This window comes from Chiloscyllium plagiosum, chromosome 5 (assembly GCF_004010195.1).
Source record: "Chiloscyllium plagiosum isolate BGI_BamShark_2017 chromosome 5, ASM401019v2, whole genome shotgun sequence".
NCBI lineage: Eukaryota > Metazoa > Chordata > Chondrichthyes > Orectolobiformes > Hemiscylliidae > Chiloscyllium > Chiloscyllium plagiosum.
Window position 1 is genome coordinate 108622947 of NC_057714.1, and position 22641 is coordinate 108645587.

General features: G+C 41.5%; 1 protein-coding gene across 2 annotated transcripts in view; it reads left to right on the top strand.

The window, feature by feature from the left end:
- Window positions 1-22641, top strand: part of rheb (Ras homolog, mTORC1 binding) — a 126483-nt gene that overhangs the window by 29932 nt on the left and 73910 nt on the right. For both annotated transcript variants that reach the window (XM_043690758.1, XM_043690757.1), the window contains exon 2: window positions 20719-20790. In XM_043690758.1, the coding sequence (XP_043546693.1) occupies window positions 20719-20790 (72 nt within the window). The remainder of the gene's footprint in view (window positions 1-20718; window positions 20791-22641) is intronic.

Below are 22641 nucleotides of genomic sequence, written 5' to 3' on the forward strand. Positions count from 1 at the left end.
CACACCGGCCTCATTCCTGAAGAAGGGCTTACGCCTGAAACGTTGATTCTCCTCCTCTGATGCTGTGCTTTTCCAGCACCACACTTTTCATCTCTGGTCTCCAGCATCTGCAGTCCGCACTTTCTCTCTGTCAAATAGTCTTGTGTGCCAGACAATTCTGTGGTGGACAATTAAGACACTGATGTTTTTGCCTTGTTAGCAAAGCCATTTCAGGTTGATTCTTGATGTCCTTTGCAGCATATCCTCTAACTTTTAAAAGGGTTTGGGAGCTATCTTGTGTGAACCAGGAACTTAGAATCACGTAACTTTGAGTAAGCATTGCTTCGACTATTTTTAACTGTTGAACAATCATATACCTAAAGATGATTACCTGGTTAGCTAATGTATATCTTTAAGGAGAAAGAGTGCCAGTACAATGTTATACATGATGCTGTGTGTCAATACTAACATGTTATCATAGATTGTGAAATGCAGCTTGGCTTCATTTCCAGTACAGAATTGGTCTGCAAAGAGCAGGTTTGAAAGCTGAATCTGCAGTTAGTGTACATGCTTAGACTGCAATTGCTTTTTAAAAACTAATTCTGGTTGTCATAACTGCAAAATTAATTCTTTGCTTTCGGAGTAGAATAGTCATACTTGTTCTGTGGAGGTCCACTGCAGTGCTCCATGACTGGAACTTCTTAAATATTTTTGGTTAAAAATTTGGATATTAGAGGGTGCTGGGAATGCAGTTGGCTAATTTGTCTAGAAATGTTCAAGCCTGTCGAAAATGAAATGTCTTGGTTTAATAAAAGTGCACATCAAATGTACTGCAAACAGATTTATAAATGGCTTGTGAGCTGCTTTTCATGTAAATTAGGAACAGGACTGGCGCACTTAGCTCCTTGAGCCTGCTCTGCCATTCAGAAAGATCATGGCAGATTTTTTTATTAGTTCATGGGATTCGGATCCAGCTTGTCCGCTCCAACCAGACGTCCTAAAACTGACCCAGTCCCATTTGCCAACATTTCACTCATATCCCTCTAAACCCTTCATATTCGTGTGCCCATTCGGATGCCTTTTAATTGTACCATTCTCCTCCTCCTCCACCTCTGGCAACTCGTTCCATACGTGCACCATCCACTGCATCAAAGCATTGCCCTTCAAGCCCATTTTAAATAACCCTATCCATGCCCGTTGCAACTTTAAATCTGTGTAAAATCACTCCTCAGCCTCCGATGCTCCAGGGGAAAAGGTCGCAGTCTATTCAGCCTGTCGCCATGACTCAAACCTTCCAATCCTGACAGCATCCTTCTAAATCCTTTCTGAACCCTTTCAAGTTTAACAACACCTTTCCTATAGCAGAGAGATAAAATTGAACGCAGTATTCTAAAAGTAGCCTCACCAATGTCCTGGATTAGTGGTGCTGGAAGAGCACAGCAGTTCAGGCAGCATCCAAGCACCAATGTCTTGTACAGTTGCAAAATGACATCCTAACTCCAATACTTGCACTGACCAATGACAGCAGGTGTGCCAGACGCCACCTTCACTATCCTATCTATCTGTGACTCCATTATTCAAGGTGTAATATATCTGCACCCAGTTTGGGGGTCCAGAGTCACATGGAGGGCAGCAGTTTTCCTTCTCTAAAGGACTTTAGTGAACCAAATGGGTTTTAATGGCAATTGCCATAAACAGGGCTACATGCTCAGCATTGGGCTAGATTTTTAATCCAGATTTGATTACTTCACTTTCCTATCTAAACTCCATAACCTTTCATCCTTTTTACTTGTCCAGAATTTATCTACCTCCTTTTTAAAAATATTGAAGGACTCTACTTTGACTTTTCCAGAAGAATGCTAAAGATTCAACCATCTGAGAGAAAAAAGTCCTCATTTCTGTCGTGAGTGGATAACCACTTATTTTTTGAACATTTAGATTCTCCCACAAGAGAAAACATCCTTTCCATTTTCTTCCTGTCCAGACACCATTTTAACTAGTGTCAGTTTAAAATCCTAAATAACATATTTGGTCATTCTCTCCTTGCTAAAATGGGGGGAGGGTGGACCTCATGTACTCATCTCCATCTAACAATCCTTTATTGCTTCTCCACCAGTGTTTCCTTTTTTCTTCCAAGATTCATTACTTTTTGCTGGAAATGACCACTTATTGCGAGAACAGGGACTGAGTGGTTTTGCTTTCCCACAGTAATAAACTCAGGTTGCATGTGCATTTCTAATATCAGGCCAGGTCACCAGAGATGTGGGTTTGACTCTCTAGGGAGAAGGGGGAAAATAAGCATTTGCGTTTATTTTATGAAGGATTCAGTAAAACTACCAAATCCTATTCAAATTATATTCAAAGTGAGACTATCCAATCTGTCTAGTATTCATTAACAGCACTTCGCATCGAACTTAGAGCTGATATTTTATTATTTTGAGTTGTGATTGACTCATTATCATATCAATTTATTTACTAGTACAATGTTTGTAGATGTCAAGATTTTGGGTGGTTGGAACTCACCCAGTTGATTCAATTATAAGTTGTTTGCTATGAAATTGAATGTTGATGCTGATCTCTAAATCCCCAGTTCCATTTGCGAATAATTTTGGTATGTGCTGTTCTTTCTTGTGTATCTGGATCATAGTTTGATCAATGCTTGTTTCTATGGCACTTTAACTGTAGAATGAGGAAGGAATCACCCAAAAAACTTAGTAAACAAAAATTAAATTGACCTCCTTTATGCAGTATTGTAATCATGCAGATATTTGGCTCACTAAGTTTTGTTATGTTGGGGTTGTGAGGAATGAGGGATGTATGAGAGCAGTTAGTGTAGAAGACTCTGGGCTTTATAACTATGATTATAGAATTAAAAGGCACAGAAGTTATGATATAAGTCAGTATAAAATACTGGTTTAGCCTCAGCAGCATAATTGTGTCTGGTTCTGAATACCACACTTTAGGAAAGATGTGAATATATTAGAAAAGACCCAGAAATATTAATGCAAATGGTTCCAGATTTGAAGAACTTCAGTTACTTAGATTGAAAAGCTGGACTTGCGTTCTTTAAGATTGGAAGATTGAGAAGGAATTTGATAGAGATGTTTAAGATCAGGTCTGGACAGAGTCATAGACAAAGGGAGACAATTGTGGTATTGTCACTTGGCCAGTAATCTAGAGAATTTAGCTAGTGCTGTAAGGCTGTGGTTCAGATCGCCTTCATGGCAGATTAAAATTTCAATTCCGTTAATAAATCAGGAACTGAAAACCAGGCTATTGATGACTTGTAAAAAAAAAACTCATTGGTCACTGACCATTTGGGTAGGAAAATGTGTATCCAGGTCCTCAGCAATGTGGTTGAAATGACCTAACAAGCCTCAAGCTGTATCTAACCAGTGCAGAAGGAATAAAACTTCGGAAGCTAACCAATCCTAATGAAGGGCGCTTATGCCCGAAATGTCGATTCTCCTCCTCGGATGCTGCCTGACCTGCTGTGCTTTTCCAGCACCACATTCTTGACTCTGATCTCCAGCATCTGCAGTCCTCACTTTCTCTTTGGGAAGCTAGCCAGTTGGATACAAAATTTCCTTGAAGGTGGGAGTCAGCGTGATGGTAGAGGGTTTCTTTTTGGACTGGAGGCCGATGATGAGCAGTAAGCCACAAGATTCAGTGCTGGCTTCGCTGCTTTTTGACATTTGTTTAAATGATTTGGATCTGACTATAAGAGGCATTGTTAGTAAGTTTGCAAAACTGGTGGTATAGTGGACACTATAAATGCCGGAGGAAGCACCACAGAAGCGCTTCACAGGAGGCTCCCAAGCACTGAGGATGTCACCTAGACAGGGGACGAAACGTTTGCAACAAAAACTTCCAGCTCGGCGAACAGAACCACAGCGTGTTGAAGGTGTTACCCCCCTGTGTTCTCTGTCTGTGACCTGATGTTTAGATCGATTCTAATCTAAAAAAAAGTGACATAACAGAGTTTTACATAGTAGGGACATCAGGAAGGCAAAAAGGGGACAAGAGATAACTTTGGCAAATTGGGTTAAGGAGAATCCAAAGAGATTTTATAAATACATTAAAGACAAAAAGGTAATTAGGGGGAAGAAAAGGACCTCTCAAAGATGAGCAAGGCAACCTATGTGTGGAACTGCAGGAGTTGGGAGAGATACTAAACGAGTATTTTGCATCAGTGTTTACTGTGGAGAAGGACATGCAAGATATAGAAAGTGGGGAAATAGATGGTGACATCTTGAAAAAATGTCCATATTACAGTGCTGGATGTCTTAAAACACAAAGGTAGATAAATCCCCAGGACCTAATCAGGTATACTCTAGAACTCTGGGAAGCTAGGGAAGTGATTGCTGGGCCCCATGCTGAGATATTTGTATCATCAATAGTCAGAGGTGAGATGCCGGAAAACTGGAGGTTGGTTAACATGGTGCCACTATTTAAGAAAGGTGGTAAGGAAAAGCCAGACCAGTGAGCCTGACATTGGTGGTGGGCAAGTTGTTGAAGGGAATCCTGAGGATCAGGATTTACATGTATTTGGAAAGGCAAGGACTGATTAGGGACAGTCAATATGGAAATCATGTCTCACTAACTTGATTGAGTTTTTTGAGCAAGTAATGAAGAGGATTGAGGGGAGCAGAGTAGTGGACATGATCGATATGGACTTCAGTAAGTCATTCAATAAAATTCCTCATGGTAGACTAGTTATCAAGGTTAGATCAAGGGGAATACAGGGAGAACTAGCCATTTGAATACAGAACTTGCTCAAAGGTAGAAGACAGAGGGTGGTGGTGGAGAGTTGTTTTTCAGACTGGAGGCCTGTGACCAGTGGAGTGCCACAAGGATCAGTGCTGGGTCCACTACTTTTCGTCATTCATATAAATGATTTTGATGTGAACATAGGCATAATTAGTAGGTTTGCAAATGACACCAAAATTGGAGGTGTAGTGGACAATGAAGGTTACCTCAGGGTACAGAGATCTGATCAGATGGGCCAATGGGCCAAGGACTGGCAGATGGAGTTTAATTTCGATAAATGTGAGATGCTGCATTATAGAACGGCAAATCATGGCAGTACCTACACACTTAATGATAAGGTCCAGGGAATGTTGCTGAACAAAGAGACCTTGGTGTGAGAGTTCATAGTTCCTTGAAAATGGAGTCGTAGGTAGATAGGATAGCAGAGACGGCATTTGGTATGCTTGCCTTTATTGGTCAGAGTGTTGAGTATATAAGTTGGGAGGTCATGTTGGAGCTGTGCAGGACATTAATTGGGCCACTTTCGGAACATCGTGTGCAATCTGGTATCCCCGCTATCGTGTGAAACTTGAAATGGTTCAGAAGAGATTTCCAAGGATGTTGCCAGGTTTGGAGGGTTTGAGCTATAGGGAGAGGCTGAATAGGCTGTGGCTATTTTCGCTGGAGTGTCAAAGGCTGAGGTTATATCACAGCAACAGCGTAAAGTGAGATGTGGTATGCACTGAATTGTATTCGGTGAAAAATTAAACCTTATAGAGGTTTAAAAAAATCACGAGGGACATGGATAGGCTAATCAGAAAAGGTCTTTTCCCTGGGGTGGGTGAGTTCAAAACTAGAGGTTTAAGGTGAGAGGAAAGGTTTGAAAGGGACCTAAGGAGGAACATTTTTAATGATGAGGGTGGTTGATGCATGGAATGAGCTGCCAGAGGAAGTGATGGAGGTTGGTACAATTGCAACATTTAAAAAGCATCTGGATGAGTGCACGAATAGATAGGGTTTAGAGCGATATGGGCCAAGCGTTGGCAAATGGGACTAGATTAATTTAAGATATCTGGTCAGCATGTACAAGTCGGACCTAAGGGTCTGTTTCCATACTGTATATCGCTACGATTCTATAACTATGTCACTTTCAGTCCTGATTCATTCACAACTGAACAAATTAGGAACATGGGAGAGTTGCATGTGCATCCACATAAATCAAATTTTGAATTACTGAATGGCAGAGCAGGCTAGAAATAAATGAAAGGTGTTCAAGGTGCACACTCCTATTTGGCATAATGATACTGTGACTGTGAGCAGCATTTGAGCTTTCATCTTCAAATATCTGTCGGCAGATGTGAAATAGAGCATACTTCATTAGCTACAAGGATTAAATCCTGCCAAAACTCAATATTCTCTAGCTAACCCTGTTGCAAGTCAAACCTGCGTTGGTTGATGGCGCTGGGAGCAAAGTTAAAAATCACATAACACCAGGTTATAGTCCAACAGGTTATCTGAAAGTACTAGCTTTCGGAGCACTGCTCCTTCATCAGGTGGTTGTGGAGCAAAAATATCATTGCTCAGACCCTCACAAATCATTCCCATCCTTTGCATTTATATTTTGCAATTCAGTGCATACCACATCTCTCCTTACGCTAAGCCTCCGAGATTGATACATCAAATTATGAAGAGCATTACATTCATTGGATTAATACTAGGGTTAAATTGTGAGGTCATGAACCAAATGGGCACCTCGTGCTGCACAATTCTGTTTTGCAGAAATATAGTTTATATTGACAAGTTGATATGGTCAAGGCTGATTAAATCAAGTTGTTAAAATCCTCTCTTTTTTCAATAAAAGCAGACACAGCAAAACTTTCCTCTGATGACAGAGTCCAGGCTAAAAGGTGCATAAATCTTAAAATTAGAGGTAGGCATTAAGGATTGTAATCGCAAAGCACTTTTTCATAAAAGACTTCATAATGTCAGATATTTTTAATCAACCTGTTCAGACCTCTGAAGCAGGTGAGATTTGAACTTAGGCATCCTGGCTCAGAGAGAGGGATTCTCCCACTGCACCACCAAGCCTGTTAACACTTCAACCAATAGGTACAGTTTCCCATGAAAGCTCTTTTATTTGATCTGTTCGGAAATATGTAGAGTCACACAGTATGGAAACATCCTTCAGTCCAACTTGTCTGTGCCGACCAGACATCCAATTTTTTGTCATCCCATCTGCCAACATTTGGCCCATATCCCTGTAAACCCTTCCTATTCATATATCCATCCAGGTGCCTTCTAAATGCTGCAATTCCACCTGCCTCCACCACTTCCTCTGCCAGGGGAAAGCTTTAAAAAGGATCTGAACTTATGCCCTCGAGCTTTGGATTCGGTCATCCTGGGGAAAAAGAAGCTTGGCTATTCATCCTATCTATGCTGTTCATGATTTTATAAAGTTAAAAATCACACAACACCAGGTTATAGTCCAACAGGTTTAATTGGAAGCACACTAGCTTTCGGAGTGACGCTCCTTCATCCGTTATACTCTTTCAAGGATTCACTAGTTCTTTGCTGTCTGTACCTGACATATACGTCCTCCTCCTCCTTGGCCAAAACCTCAATTTCTCCAGTTATACAGCATTCATTACTCCTACCAACTTTGCCTGTTTGAAGGCTTCCCATTTTCCAGCTGTTCCTTTACCCACAAACATCCACCTGAGGGAAACCTCTTTTACTATTCAGTTTTACATATGCCTCTCATGATTTTATAAATCTCTATAAAGTCACCCCTTAACTACCTCCGCTGCAGTTCTGTTTGTGGAAACTTTTCAAAATCCGGAAGATTCAACCCTGTCAGTTTGAATTCCACAATGCGGCAGTTGAAAATGTGAACAATGGGAGAATGTCCTCAGGTCCTAAAAGTATTGACTTTGATATTGAGTCCAGAAGGCTGCAGAGTCCCCAACTGAAAAATGAGGTGTTTCTTTTCTTGCTTGCATTGAAAGCACTATTACAAGCCCAAAACACAGTTTGACCAGGGAGCATGATGGTGTGTTGAAGTGGCAGACAACAGGAAGCTCTGGATCATTTTTTTGCTGACAGAATGTAGGTGTTCTGCAAGATGGTTGCCCAGTCAGCGTTTTGTCTCCCCAGTGTAGGAGAGATCACATTCTGAACAGGGAATGCAGTAGACTAGATTAAGTGAAATGCACGTAGATCGCTGCTTCACCTAGAAGGTATGCTTGCTGCTTTGGATAGTGAGAAAGGAGGAAGTAAACGGGCAAGTGTTACACCTTCTGCAATTGCACGGGAAGGGGCTGTGCGGAGACATTGGAGGGTTGAAGAGGAGTGGACCAAGGTGTTTCATAGTTCTACCTTTTTCCTCAACTTCGGATTCCCCACCACCGTGGTTGACAGAGCCCTCAGCCATGTCCAACTCACCCCTTCTCCTCTCCTACAACAGCATTGGGTCTCGCTAATCCTCACTTACACACCATCAGAAGCCACATCCAAATGATTATGAGCCATCATTTCCACCACCACAAGTGGGATATCACCAATAAGCACCTATTCCCCTTTGCTCCCGAGTCTGCCTTTCACAGGGACTGTTTCCTACAGGATACCTTGGTTAACTCTGCTTTGTCTCCACAAATGCTGCCAGATCTGCTGAGTTTTTCCAGCAGTTTCTGCTTTTGTGTCTGATTTTCAATATCTGCAGTTCTTTAGCTTTTTTGAAAATTTTGGAGGTTTTATAAAACACTTGTGTTAGTAATAGTGACATCATCCATTTCTTTAGATTGTGGTGTTGACAGTTACTTTTTGTATAAGGATCTTTGCGAGATGTCTTCATTATTGTCAACATCTGCAGGGAATTTCAAAATTGACTTTGGCACATTGTGTAAAGCGCAATAAGGCATTCTAGTCCCACTGTCCTATTGCAGCTATATAGCTCCATAATGGAAGGTACACAAAGTAACCCAGTATGATACTTGGCCACCTCACCCATGAGAGCACAGATGAGATTGCAAACCTATTAGCCAATATTAATTTTCCTAAAATGTTCACACTCTTAGGTTCAAGATTGTGATGGAAAAGAACAAGTATGGACCTAAAAATTGTAAACTTGGGGAAGGCTGATTATAATAAGATCAGATATAATTTAGCCAGACTAGATTGAGGATTGATGTTTTTAGGTAAATCTGCGTCAAAGCAGTAGGACTTACTCAAGAAGAAAATAGGGAGAGTGCAGGGCCAACATGCCCAAAAAAGATCATCGTCAGTCCATCGCAAACTAGGATGACTTGCTTCCTCTGTTAGTCCATTGGTGGCTGAACAGACCGATGCGGCTACCACAGACTCAGTTACTCTCGGTCAGGTGGTGGTCATGGAAGTGGTTGATGAGGTACTGTTGGGCTGTTGTCCCATTCCAGCCTCAGTCAAAGCAAAACAGTCGGAGACACCGTATAGTTTTACCTCCTTTATCTTTATTCCAGGCCGTGGAGGGAGAGAGAACGATCATTCACGTCCACAGAGACATGAGTTCTCAGTCTTCTCTGGCACAGCAGATTTTTAATGAATTACGTAGTCATTTTACAGGGAGGGACATCCAGATAAGGCCACATACATATTGATTGGGTGACCGTTACAATCAGCGAACATCAATAGTAAAGATTAAGCCATCTGCTGTTACACAATGAATGTTCTTAACCTTAACTGGCTTCACATAATGAATACTTTTCGCCATCTTAACTGACTTTACATACTGAATGCCTCATCTTGTTAAATGGCTCTTCATGATGAATGCTTTTCTACCTTGTTAACCCATTGCCCTTGCCTCCAGCACCCCATTTTTAACTAAGTTCTTTTCTGATCTGAGTTATGCTCAGCTGGACCTCTTGTTTCATAAAACTCAAAACTTAATTCTTTCTCTACCTGCACGTACCCTATACGCGCACTCAGTGGCAGCATGCTCCTTCTGCTGTTTTTGCCTCGCTTCCATTTTGTTCTTGACGGCTCGTCTCAAGGTGCACAATGCCTTCCCAGATGCTTCTCCTTCAACGTGGGACAGTCTTGGGCCAGTGATTCTCAGGTGTCTGTGGGAAAGCTGCACTTTGCTAGTCAGGCCTTGAGGATATTACTGAAATGCTTCCTCTGTCCACCAGGGGCTCACCTGCTGGAGTAAAATGCTTGCTTGGGGAGTCACCTCTCAGTCATGCAGATGACATGCCCAGCCCATCATAGCTGATCAAGGATGGTTAGTGCTTCAAAGCTGAGGATGTTGGCCTGGTTGAGGACTTTGGTGTTGGTGCATCTGTCTTTCCGGTGAATATGCAGGATCTTGTGCAGGCACCATTGGTGATACTGCTCCAGTGACTTGACGTGTTTGCTGTAGACAGTCAATGTCTTGGAGCCATTTAGGATGGGAACTATCACAGCTCAGTCAGTAAAGATATACACCAACAGGCGCACATGGTACCAACAAATCCAAGAACCTTGGATATCAAGGGATATGCAGGGTTGGATGAGGAGAAGAAGGTTATGTTCAAATTCAATGGGATCTTGGTCAGTGAGCTAGTGGATTGAAGAATGGCAGATGGAGTTTAAATCAGATAAACACAACATATTTCATTTTAGTAAGGCCAACTAGTGGCAGGACTTACACAGATAATGGCAGGCCCCGGGAGTGGTGTTGAACAGACTCAAGAAGTGCAGGTGCGTAGTTCCTTGAAAGTGGCATTGCAGATAGACTGAGTGGTGAAGGCATTTGGAACGCTTGGCTTCACGGTCAGAGCGTTGAGTACAGGAATTGGGGTGTCATGTAATGGCTGTACAAGACATTGGTAAGGCCACATTTGGAATACTGCGCACTATTCTGGTCAGCCTTTTATTGAAAGGATATTATAAAACTGGAAAGGGCACCAAAAAAGCTTTACGAGGATGTTACTGAAATTGGTAAAGTGAGTTACAAGGAGAGGCTGGGACGTTTAGGCTGAGGGATTACCTTGTAGATGTTTATAAAATCATGAGGGGCATAGATAAGATGAATAGCCAACACCTTTTTGCCAAGAGTCCAAAAGTAGATCGTCTCAGTTTAAGATGAAAAGGAAAAGCTTTTAAAAAGGACCTGAAGTGGTAGAGGTGTGTACAGTTTGAAAGACATTTGGATAGGTACATGGATAGTGTAGATTTAGAGGGCTGTAGGCCAAATGTAGGCAAATGGGACTGTTCAGTTTTGGAAACTTGGTTGGAATAGACAAGTTGGGCCAAAGGGCCTGTTTCCATGTTGTATACCTCTCTGACTGTAAAGAAATTGTAAGTTTACTTTGTAAGCACGTTAAAGGTAAAATGACCAGGTAAAGAGTAGGGCCCATTAAGGACCACCGTGATAATTTGTGTACAGTACAGGAAAGGCCTTTTGGCCCATCAAGTCTGTACTGCCAAAGCTACACTAAATTTACACTAATCCCACTTTCCAGCACTGGGTCTGTAGCCTTGAATGTTATGACACTTGAAGTGCTCATGCATGTACTATTTAAAAGTAGGAACTGCTGGCGAAGCTCAACAAGGCTGGCAGCAACTGTGGGAAGAAAGCAGAGTCAACGATTCAAGTGAGCTTTCTCCTCACAGATGATACCAGGCATGCTGAGTTTTGCCAGCAGTTTCTGTTGCTGTTTCAGATTTCCAGTATCTGCAGTTCTTTGTTTTGTATTTTAAAGGTTGTGAAATTACCTGCCTCACTCAGTGTAGCACAGATGTGGGTACAGTTCTGAGTGAATACTTTGTGTCAGTGTTCATCACTGCGCGAGATGATGTGGATATAAAATCAGTGAAAAGGACTGATCTATTTAAAAGAAATTAGCATAGACAAAGAGGAGATTTCAAGTGGTCTGGCAGACTTAAAATTAGATGAATCTTCAAGGCTGGGTGAAATGTCTGACAAGATTTTGGGTGAAGCAAGAGAGGGAATAGATGTTGCAATAATTTTCAATTCTTCTCTGGCTGCGGGAGAGGTACCAGATGAATGAAGGACAGCTGATGTGTCATTATTCAAGAAGGGGACAAGGGGTAAGCCAGGAAAAAGGCCAGTCAGTCTAACCTCCAGGGCGGGGAAACTATTGGAAGCAATTCTGTGGGATAAAATTAACGTGAACTAGAAAAGACAGGGATTAATGAAGAACAGCCAGCATCGCCTTTTTTAAGTGGAGGTCATGTCTGACCAAGTTGACTGAATTTTACAACGAGGGCAACGTATTCAGCGATTTGGATAGACCGGCGTTGTTTCCCTTATCAGAGGAAACGTTTTTTTTTGGTTTGTGACAAGAAGACATAATTAAGATATATAAAATTGAGGTGCAGAGACAGATGAGAATTTTATGTCAACTTAAACTGCGGAAGACAAGCAGTAGTTCAATTCTGTGTTTTCTATTCAAAACTTAAGGTACTCCTAGAGAGAATTTGAGTTGTTTGATAGGAGAGTGAAGTACTACTGTGAGAATAAATTCAATATGATTGTGTACCACAGACAATCTCAGCAACTGCAAGTCGTCGGTATGGTGAAGATTCTAGGAAACAATGATTTCAAGGAGTTTGCGCATTCTCCCCATGTCTGTGTGGGTTTTCTCTGGGTGCTTCAGTTTCTTCCCACAGTCCAAGGATATGCAGGCCAGGTGAATTGGCCATGCTAAATTGCCTGTAGTGTTAGGTGCATTAGTCAGAGAGAAATGGGTTACTCTTCGGAGGGTCAGTGTGGACTGGTTGGGCCGAAGGGCCTGTTTCCACACTGTAGGGAATCTAATCTAATAATCACTTCGATGTCTTTTTATTTGGTGAACAGAGGTATATAATATGCATCTGGACAATAGGTTAGAATAAACTATTTCCATTGCTGATAGGATTGAGAATGAGTAGGCACAGATTTGGTGTAGTTGGTAAAAGAAGTGATGAGAAAGTGAGGACTGCAGATGCTGGAGATCAGAGTCAAGAGTATGGTGCTAGAAAAGCAGAGCAGGTCAGGCAGCATCCGAACAGCAGGAGAATCGGAGTTTTGGGCATAAGCCCGTCATCAGGAATGAGGCTTGTGGGCCGGGGGGTGGGGGCTGAGAAATAAATGGGGGCAGGGTGGGGTTGGGGGGGAAAGTAGCTGAGAATGCGATAGGCAGATGAAGATAGAGGGGAACGTGATAGCTCAGAGAGGAGGGTGGAGCAGATAGATGGGAAAGATGATCAACAGGTCAAGAGGGCATTGTCGAGTTGGAGGCTTGAGACTGGGATAATGTGGGGGATGGGGAAATGAGGAAACTGGTGAAATCCACATTGATCCCGTGTTGTTGCAGGGTGCCAAGGTGGAAGATGAAGCGTTCTTCCACCAAATGATCAAATATTTTGGTTGATCGAGATTCACCTAATGAATGTAGAAACACATGCTAAGTATTATAAATGTAATACAGGGGGTATACATACCACTATTAGACTTTATTTACAGCATAAAGCACTTAAATAGTAATGCAACTTTGCCTGAAATAAAACTTATTGGCAGAGAGTCTTCTCATTCACACCCTCCACTACTCTGAGATTGATAATGCAGCGAACCTCTGGTATTTAAGGTATATAATTATCAAGCACGCTGGTTCGTAAGTCGTCACTTAAAACAAAGTTTGCTGTACTTTATAGGATATACAAAGATTTCAATTCTTGTGGTTTACACTTGGCCATTATTCCTTTAATAGGCACAGGAAATGCTAGAGAAGCTCAGTGCGTCTCACAGCATCTATGGAGTAGTTTGGTATGACAGCTTTTCAGAGCAGAGTTGCTGCCAGGCCTCTGAAGATTCCCCAACTTTGTCTATGTTTGTTTTGAATTTTCAGCATCTGCAGTATTTCTTTATTTGACCATCATTCCAGTACCAAAGAAAACACATGCAATGTGCCTCAACGGCTACTGCACAGTAACTCTGACCTCCATAATCATGAACTGCTGTGTGAGATGCTGGTAATGGCCCACATCAACTCTAGCCTCCCAGTCTGCCTTAATCCCCTGCAATTTGCCTACTGGTTAAACTGGTCCATAGCAGGTGCTATTTTCCTTGCCCTACTCTCATCCCTGGAACAACTGGATAGCAAGGACACACGTCAGGCTCCTACTCATTGACTACACCTCCTATGCATCAACTACAGTTTCTCCTTCAACACCATAATGCCTACCAGACTAACTTCAAACCTCCATGGCTCAGATCTTGCCTCCGCCCTCAGCAACTGGATCCTCAGCTTCTGACCCACAGATTGCAATCAGTGAAGATAGACAACCTCCACAATAATCCTGAATACTGGCACCCCGCAAGGATGTGTTCTCAGCCCTCTAGTGTATTCCCTGTACACGCACAACTGTGTAGCCAAATTCTGCATGAATGGCATCTGCCAGTTTTTGACAGCACCACCACAATGATGAGTGAATATACAAGGAGGAGATGGAAGGCTTGGTGTCATGGTGCAATGAGAACAATCTCTGTGTCCACAAAACAAAAGAATTTATCAATGACTTCAGGAAGAAAGGAGGAGCACTTCCCTTATTTATATCAGTGGAGCTGAGGTGGAGAGGGTCAAGAACGTCAAGTTCTTACGAGTGACGATAGCCAGCGGTCTGTTCTGGACCTCCCACATAAATGCGATGGTCAAGAATGGACAGAAGCACCTCTTCCTCAGGCAGTATAGGAAATTCAGCCTCACCAACCTTTACAGATGCACCACAGAAAGCATTTTATCCAAGGTGCACAACGGCCTGGTATGGCAACTGCTCTGCCCAGGACCGTAAGAAACTGCAGACCAGTGTGCATAGCCCAGACCATTATGGAAGCTGGAGAAAGTGAGGACTGCAGATACTGGAGATCGGAGTAGAGTGTGTGTGGTGCTGGAAAAATACAGCAGATCATGCAGCATCCGAGGAGCAGGAGAATCGATGTTTCGGGCAGGAGCCCTTCATCAGGAAATTATGGAAGCCAGCCTACTATCCATGGACTCCATTTCACTTGTTGCCCCAGAAAGGCTGCCAACATCATCAAAGATCCCTCTCACCCTGGTAATACTCTCTTCTGACCTCTCCCGTCAGGCAGAAGATAGTAGCGCCAACAGGTACAAGAACAGCTTCTTCACTGCTGTTGTTAGACTGCTAAATGGACCTAGGCGAAAGTGAGGACTGCAGATGCTGAAGATTAGAGTCGAGACTGTGGTGCTGGAAAAGCACAGCAGGTCAGGCAGCATCGGAGGAGCAGGGCATTCGATGTTTCGGGCAAAAGCCCTTCAGGACCTCTCTAACTTCAAATAATATTAATTTTGCTGATGTTGATCTTGCTTTGTGCATCTCGTTTGCAGCTGTAACATTGTATGCCTCGCTCTAAGTACCCTGTGATCTGTATATCTTTGTTTGTTATGATCTGCCTGTACTGCTTGCAAAACAAAACTTTTCACTGTACTCTAGTATATGTGACTATAATAAATCAAATCAAAATTTGGACAGTAAAAATTTTATTTAGCCATGTCAATGTTTTAATATTGAATATGAAAAAAATTCAGTATCTGTAGATTTGGCTGTGTAAAATTATTGCACAAGTTTATTGCATGCTAAGCCATTTCTGCACTAGCAGCAGAGTTGGTCAGGCATCAAACTTATAAATGTGTATCTATATGTTTTCATTTCAAGCCTAAAGAGCACAATCTCAGTAACATAATGCCTATTCCATTAGTTTTAAAAAAAAAACAGCCTTTGCATGATCAGCAAATTGTCAAATCAGATGCTTCAATAGTTTTGCTAAAAACAACCTTCATAGCATTAACAGTTGTTTAGTTTGTCATTTTCTCCCCTTATTCTACCTTTTTTACTGTGATAATTAGATGCGTATTTTGAATAACAAATGAAACTTGCGCACACTATATAGTGGAAAGGTGCTGCCACACGCATCACACTTGCATGGAGAAGGATGAATAATACCTACACCTGACTACTTAAACCATAAAAGTAAACCTGGAATAGTTTGCTGGCATGTGCTATCTGAATACAGTGTGTAAAGAATCCAAATGCATGTCTTGTATGGGCAAGAGTCTGCTGATTCAAGCAAGGATTTTCTGTTTCTTGTCCTTGCGAAAGTATATCAAGTCTCTGTTAGTGTATATCAGATCGTACCACAAAGGATATGAAGACTATAGCAGTAGACTGCTTTTTGGAAGTGAATATAGATTGGACAGAATCTCAGATTTGTGACGCCGACAGAAGCCTTTTAAGCCCATTATGTCTGTAGTGGCTCTCTAAATGAATAATTCACTTATTGCTATTGTTGTGCCTTTTCTTCATGACCCTCCACATACTTCCTTTTCAGATAACCATCTCATTCCCTTTTAAATGCTTCAGTTGAACTTGTGTCTAACATACTCTATGCCTTTCAGACCTTGATTACTCACTGTATGGAAAATGTTCCTCAGATCACTTTTTGTTTCTTTGTCAGTTTATTTAAGTCTGTTGTTCTGGAGCCTTTCTGGAGTGTAAACTGTTTCTTCCAATCTGCTCTGCTCAAACCTCTGATTTTGAATACCTCTGTCAAATGTCCCCAGAGCATTCTCATCTTCAAGTGAAACAGTACTAACTTTTTCAATCTATCTTCATAATTCATGTTCCTTATTGCTGGAGCCATTCTTATAAACTTGCTCGTGGACAGCTTGATTGATTTTGTGGTGAATCAAATGCAATTTAAATGAATGAAATGTAAAGTGCCTGTCCCCCAACTAAAGGTCTGTCCTCAGAGCTCCATTTCCTCAGCTTTTTCTCATTTAAAAAAAAACTGCTCTGTTTAATTAATTGTCAGATCTTGTGTGAAAATTATTTTTAATTATCCTGTTCAGGCATACTGTAATCTAGCTCTGAGGCAGGTGAGACTTGAACCTGGACTTTCTGATATCAAGGTTGTGCCCAAGAGCCTTCCACATGTGGAGATCCAATGATCAGTTTAATAATCAGTGCTTATTCTATAAGTGAGTATTTGTACATTAGGATTTCAAGCCTGTCTAGTGACTAATTGACATACTACATCCTTTTGTTTGCATCATGGATCTAAACGACAGTTTCACTTAAAAGCTTAGAAATAGCAAAAATGAAATGGATGGTGCAGCAGTGAAGGCCATTTTCTTCAATGGCTTCCAGACTAATATAGATGAGGTTTACAGTTATTTGCCTGTACAAGCTTAAAACTAAACTTATTTTCTACTAAACATGGAAGAGCGACTCAAATTTGCTGTTAATTTGTTCATACTGGGGAGGTGTTGGCATAGTGGGAATGTCGCTGTTAGGGATAGGCAATAAATGCTGGCCTAAACTGCAACGGACACATTCCATGAACGCATTTTTACAAAGATTGTAATTTCACTTGACACTAAGTAAATCAATTGTGCACAAAATGGAAAAATATTAGTGTCCGTAGATTCCTTGAAGATGAGTAGTGAATTGTTTTCTTGAATTGATAAAATCTATATTTCACATTCAATTTTCAATATTCATATTACACACAGTGCTGTTTTGGATGTTTAAAATGCATGTTCCCTTTGCTGAACTTGGACGTAAAGGTTCTCATTTTCTCAAAATAAATTGGGTGGAGCAACTATAGATTGTATGTTATCATTTTGTCATAATTAACATTCTCCAAGACTAATACGAGAATCCAGAAAAAGTATATTCCTGTCAGGGTGAAAGGAAAGGCTGGTAGGTATAGGGAATGCTGGATGACTGAAGAAATTGAGGGTTTGGTTAAGAAAAAGAAGGAAGCATATCTAAGGTATAGACAGGATAGATCGAGTGAATCCTTAGAACAGTATAAAGGAAGTAGGAGTATACTTAAGAGGGAAATCAGGAGGGCAAAAAGGGGACATGAGGTAGCTTTGGCAAATAGAATTAAGGAGAATCCAAAGGGTTTTTACAAATATATTAAGGACAAAAGGGTAACTAGGGAGAGAATAGAGCCCCTCAAAGATCAGCAAGGTGCCTTTCTGTGGAGCCACAGAAAATGGGGGAGATACTAAATGAGTATTTTGCATCAGTGGAAAAGGACATGGAAGATATAGACTGTAGGGAAATAGATGGTGACATCTTGCAAAATATCCATATTAAAGAGGAGGAAGTGCTGGATGTCTTGAACCGATAAAAGTGGATAAATCCCCAGGACCTGATCAGGTGTACCCAAGAACTCTGTGGGAAGCTAGAGAAGTGATTGCTGGACCACTTGCTGAGATATTTGTATCATTGATAGTCACAGGTGAGGTGCTGGAAGACTGGAGGTTGGCAAACGTGGCGCCATGTTTAAGAAGGGCGGTAAGGACAAGCCTGGGAACTATAAACCAGTAAGCTTGACCTTGGTGGTAGGCAAGTTGTTGGAGGGAATCCTGAGGGACAGGATGTTAATGTATTTGGAAAGGCAAGGACTGATTAGGGATAGTCAACATGACTTTGTACGTGGGAGGTCTTGTCTCACAAACTTGATAGTGTTTTGAGGAAGTAACAAAGAGGATTGCTGAGGGCAGAGCAGTAGCTGTGGACTTCAGTAAGGTGTTCGACAAGTTTCCCCATGGGAGACAGATTAGCAAGATTAGATCTCATGGAATACAGGGAGAACTAGCCATTTGGATGCAGATCTGGCTCAAAGGTAGAAGACAGGGTGGTGGTGGAGGGTTGTTTTTCAGACTGGGGGCCTGTGACCAGTGGAGTGCCACAATGATTGGTGCTGGGTCCAGTACTTTTTGTCATTTACCTGAATGATTTGGATGTGAGCATAAGAGATACAGTTAGTAAGTTTGCAGATGACACCAAAATTGGAGGTGTAGTGGACAGCGAAGAGGATCAGGGCCAATGGGCTGAGAAGTGGCAGATGGAGTTTAATTTGGATAAATGCGAGATGCTGCATTTTGGAAAAGCAAATGTTAGCAGGACTTATACACTTAATGGTAAGGTCCTAGGGAGTGTTGCTGAACAAAGAGACCTTGGAGTGCAGGTTCATAGCTCCTTGAAAGTGGAGTCGCAGGTAGGTAGGATAATGAAGAAGGCGTTTGGTATGCTTTCCTTTATTGGTCAGAGTATTGAATACAGGAGTCGGGAGGTCATGTTGCGGCTGTACAGGACATTGGTTAGACCACGGTTGGAATATTGCGTGCAATTCTGGTCTCCTCCTATCGGAAAGATGTGGTGAAACTTGAAAGGGTTTAGAAAAGGCTTACAAGGATGTTGCCAGGGTTAGACCTCTCTGGAGAGGCTGAACAGGCTGACGCTGTTTTTCCTGGAACGTCGGAGGCTGAAGGGTGACCTTATAGAGGTTTATAAAATTATGAGGGGCATGGATAGGGTAAATCAGCAAAGTCTTTTCCCTGGGGTCGGGGAGTCCAGAACTGGAGGGCATGGGTTTAGGCTGAGAGGAGAAAGATATAAAAGAGACCTAAGGGGCAACTTTCTCACGCAGAGGGTGGTACGTGTATGGAATGAGCTGCCAGAGGAAGTGGTGGAGGCTGGTACAATTGCAACATTTAAGAGGCATTTGGATGGGTATATGAATAGGAAGGGTTTGGAGGAATATGGGCCGGGTGCTGGCAGGTGGGACTAGATTGGGTTGGGATATCTGGTCGGCATGGGCGGGTTGGACCAAAGGGGTCTGTTTTCATGCTGTACATCTCTATGACCAATATTTATTGTACAAATCGTTGGTTTTGTTGTCTTGAGCAATAATACAGTATAAAGATTATTTTAATTGGTTGTTATGCACTGACGCAGTTTGTTTACTTGGAGAATATTTGTTCACTGTTTTTTCCTAAGTTGCAAATGGGAGTTTCAGATCTCAACCAGGTTAATTAGGGAATGGTTCAGCAGAGTCAAGATGTGTCCTCAATATGTTGGGAGGTAGAGGTAGAAACAATCTTGTTTATCAAACAAACTTGATCAGTCTCACTTAGTGGCTGACTTTTTTTTTTAAACTTTCATTATTTGAACCTATTTATTTCTTTTTAATTTTTTTCATATGATGTTAACTTTGACTGTCAATATTTGTTCCTCATTTCTAATGGCCCTCAAAAGTGGCGGCTACTTTCTTGAACAGCCACTGAATGTGTTGTATGTATGCTATAGTGCTGTTACTCCTGTATAGTTGGATTCAATGATGTGACTGGCTAAGGCATTTGTAAGGGCATTGATAGTCAACCATAACTGTAGTTCTGATGTTACTTTGGGCCAAATCAAATTGGGGCATTTGAGAGGAAGATGAGTTGGCAACAATCCGATAATTTCATGGTTCCCATTGCTGAGATTAGTTTCTTATTGCAAAAGAATTCATTTAAAATCCCCCACCTGCAGTAGTGGAATTTGAACTTGTGTTTCTGAAGCACACAGGTTTTTGAATTACTGATCTGGTAATTTTGCCACATTATTTACATTAGTCAAATGAAAGGTATTTAGAAATGGCATAAGTGTATTAGAAGCAAGTACAAGATAAAACCAGGCATAATCACATTTAGTAATGTATTAACAGGAAGTTGTGTATAAAATACTAGTGGTTTAACAATACAAACCTCAAAATTTAGAATATAATATGAAAGATGATTAGATTAGATTACTTAGTGTGGAAACAGGCCCTTTGGCCCAACAAGTCCACACCGACCCGCTGAAGAGTACCCACCCATACCCATTCCCCTACATATACCCCTGCATCTAACACTGTGCAATTTTTAGCATGGCCAATTCACCTGACCTGCACATCTTTGGACTGTGGGAGGAAACCGGAACACCTGGAGGAAACCCATGCAGATCACATCTGTGCCACCCCGTGGCACGGTGGCACAGATGTGATATGCAAGCAGTAGAGATAAGTTCTAAATATAGCCCATAGGAAGAGAGATAATATGAATATATATTTCATAATTTCAGATGACTTTTCAGGAAACAAGACCTGGTATTCAGATTTATTTGTTTCTCTTTTAGGAAAATCCTCACTGACCATTCAGTTTGTTGAAGGGCAGTTTGTGGACTCGTATGACCCTACAATAGAAAACAGTAAGTAATCAGTTTTCTAATTTTTCTGTGAAACTTTCACATTATGCTCAACTCATTAAGTTTCAGAACTCTGTTCTTTGTAAACTGGTAAAAAAATGCATGTACCCAGTTTTTCCTCTTGCGCTTGTTCTAATCTTCTAGTAATAACTTATGTAAGTGAGAAAGCTTCTGTTTGAACAAGTGTGGGTAGATAAATACAACTGAACGGTATGCTGTTGTACCTTGAACCTTGTATCCTTCACTGTTGATACCCACCTTCCAAACTAATTCTTTAGTGCACAGTGTCTATCTTGATTATGAAACTTCCTTCTTCTTCACCATTGTAATGGCTGAATTTGTGGAATTTGAGATGCGGGTTATGGTAGTTTTCAAATCCTCCCGAAAGATTGCGAATGCCAAACTGAGTTCTTGTGTCAACGTTTATTGAATACTGTATTCTGGCAGTTTTTCACTACATTTTAAAAGAGGTTTAATTCTAAGTCCTTTTGCACTGGCATTTATTTAGATTAGACTGCAGGCGAAGATGATCTGTGAATTGCTTCTCTGCATTATATATAACCCCTCAATGCTGAAAAATTAAATTATAGTTTCAATAATGGGATAATGGACCCAAATTTAGGAACATAGGTGTGGAAAGCTGACTTAAAATTGGCTGATCAAAATGATCAATCTGAAAGTGATTTTTAAGAATTTTGTAAGCTTTATTCTGGGGGGGTGAGCTACAATGGCTGGGAAAGTATTTATTGTCCATCTTGAGATGTCCTGGAGAAGATAGTGGTAAACTGCCTTCTTGAATCGTTGCGGTCTACTTTGGGTAAGTTTACCCACCGTGCTGTTTGTTAGGTAGAAAGTTGTGATTTTGATCCAGTGACACTAAGGAACGGGGATATATTTCCAAGTATTGCTAGCCTTGTCTTTATAGATGTAAATGGCCATAGTTTGGAAGGTGCTGTTTGAGGAGACTTGGTGGACTTCTGAAGTGGCTGTCAGTGTGCATTGGTGGTGCAGGTGTGAATGCGGTGCCAGTCAAACTTCTGCTTTGTCCTGGATGTGAGAAATGTTTTCAGAGTTGCTGCAGCTGCACTTATCTAGGTAAACGGGGAGTATTCCATCACACTTCAGACCAGTATTCCCTCTAAGCCAAGCAACTGTGTGCATGCAGCACCTTGACATTCTGCGATTGATGTGCTGGCACAGAACAAAGCATTCTGGTTCCAGAAGTCACTGCCTTGTGTGGACCTCAGATCTGTGCCTCTATTCCTGATAAGGGGCTTTTGCCCGAAATGTCGATTCTCCTGCTCCTTGGATGCTGCCTAACCTGCTGTGCTTTTCCAGCACCACTGATCTAAACTCTGGTTTCCAGCATCTGCAGTCCTCTTTTGCCAAAATGTTACGTGCCACTTGTCAGCCCAAATTTGGACATAGCCCATGTCCAAATGCAGCAAGAAAAGGACAATGTCATTAAGTATATTCAAAGCTGAAATAGATTTTTAATCAGTTGTGGGGATTCAACAAAAAAGGTTGAGTTGAGGATTATCAGTTGATCCATGATCTCATTGATTGGCAGAGCAGACTTGGTGAGCCAACCAGCCTACTTCTGCTCTTCTGTCTTGTGTTCCTGTGGTTCATCAGGCATGGCCTACTTGTCACAACTCCATGCTAACTTTCTCGTTTGAGCTGAAAATGGCTAAGGTGTTTAGTTCCTTATTTATTTATGAACTCTGCTAATTTCGCAACAACAGATTTTATACTATCTGGTCCTTGACTTCACTCTGGTGTTCTTAAATAGTGGTGAGACATGCAATTTTCCAATCTGAAGAACAATTCCTGAAGACAATATTTGTGACATCT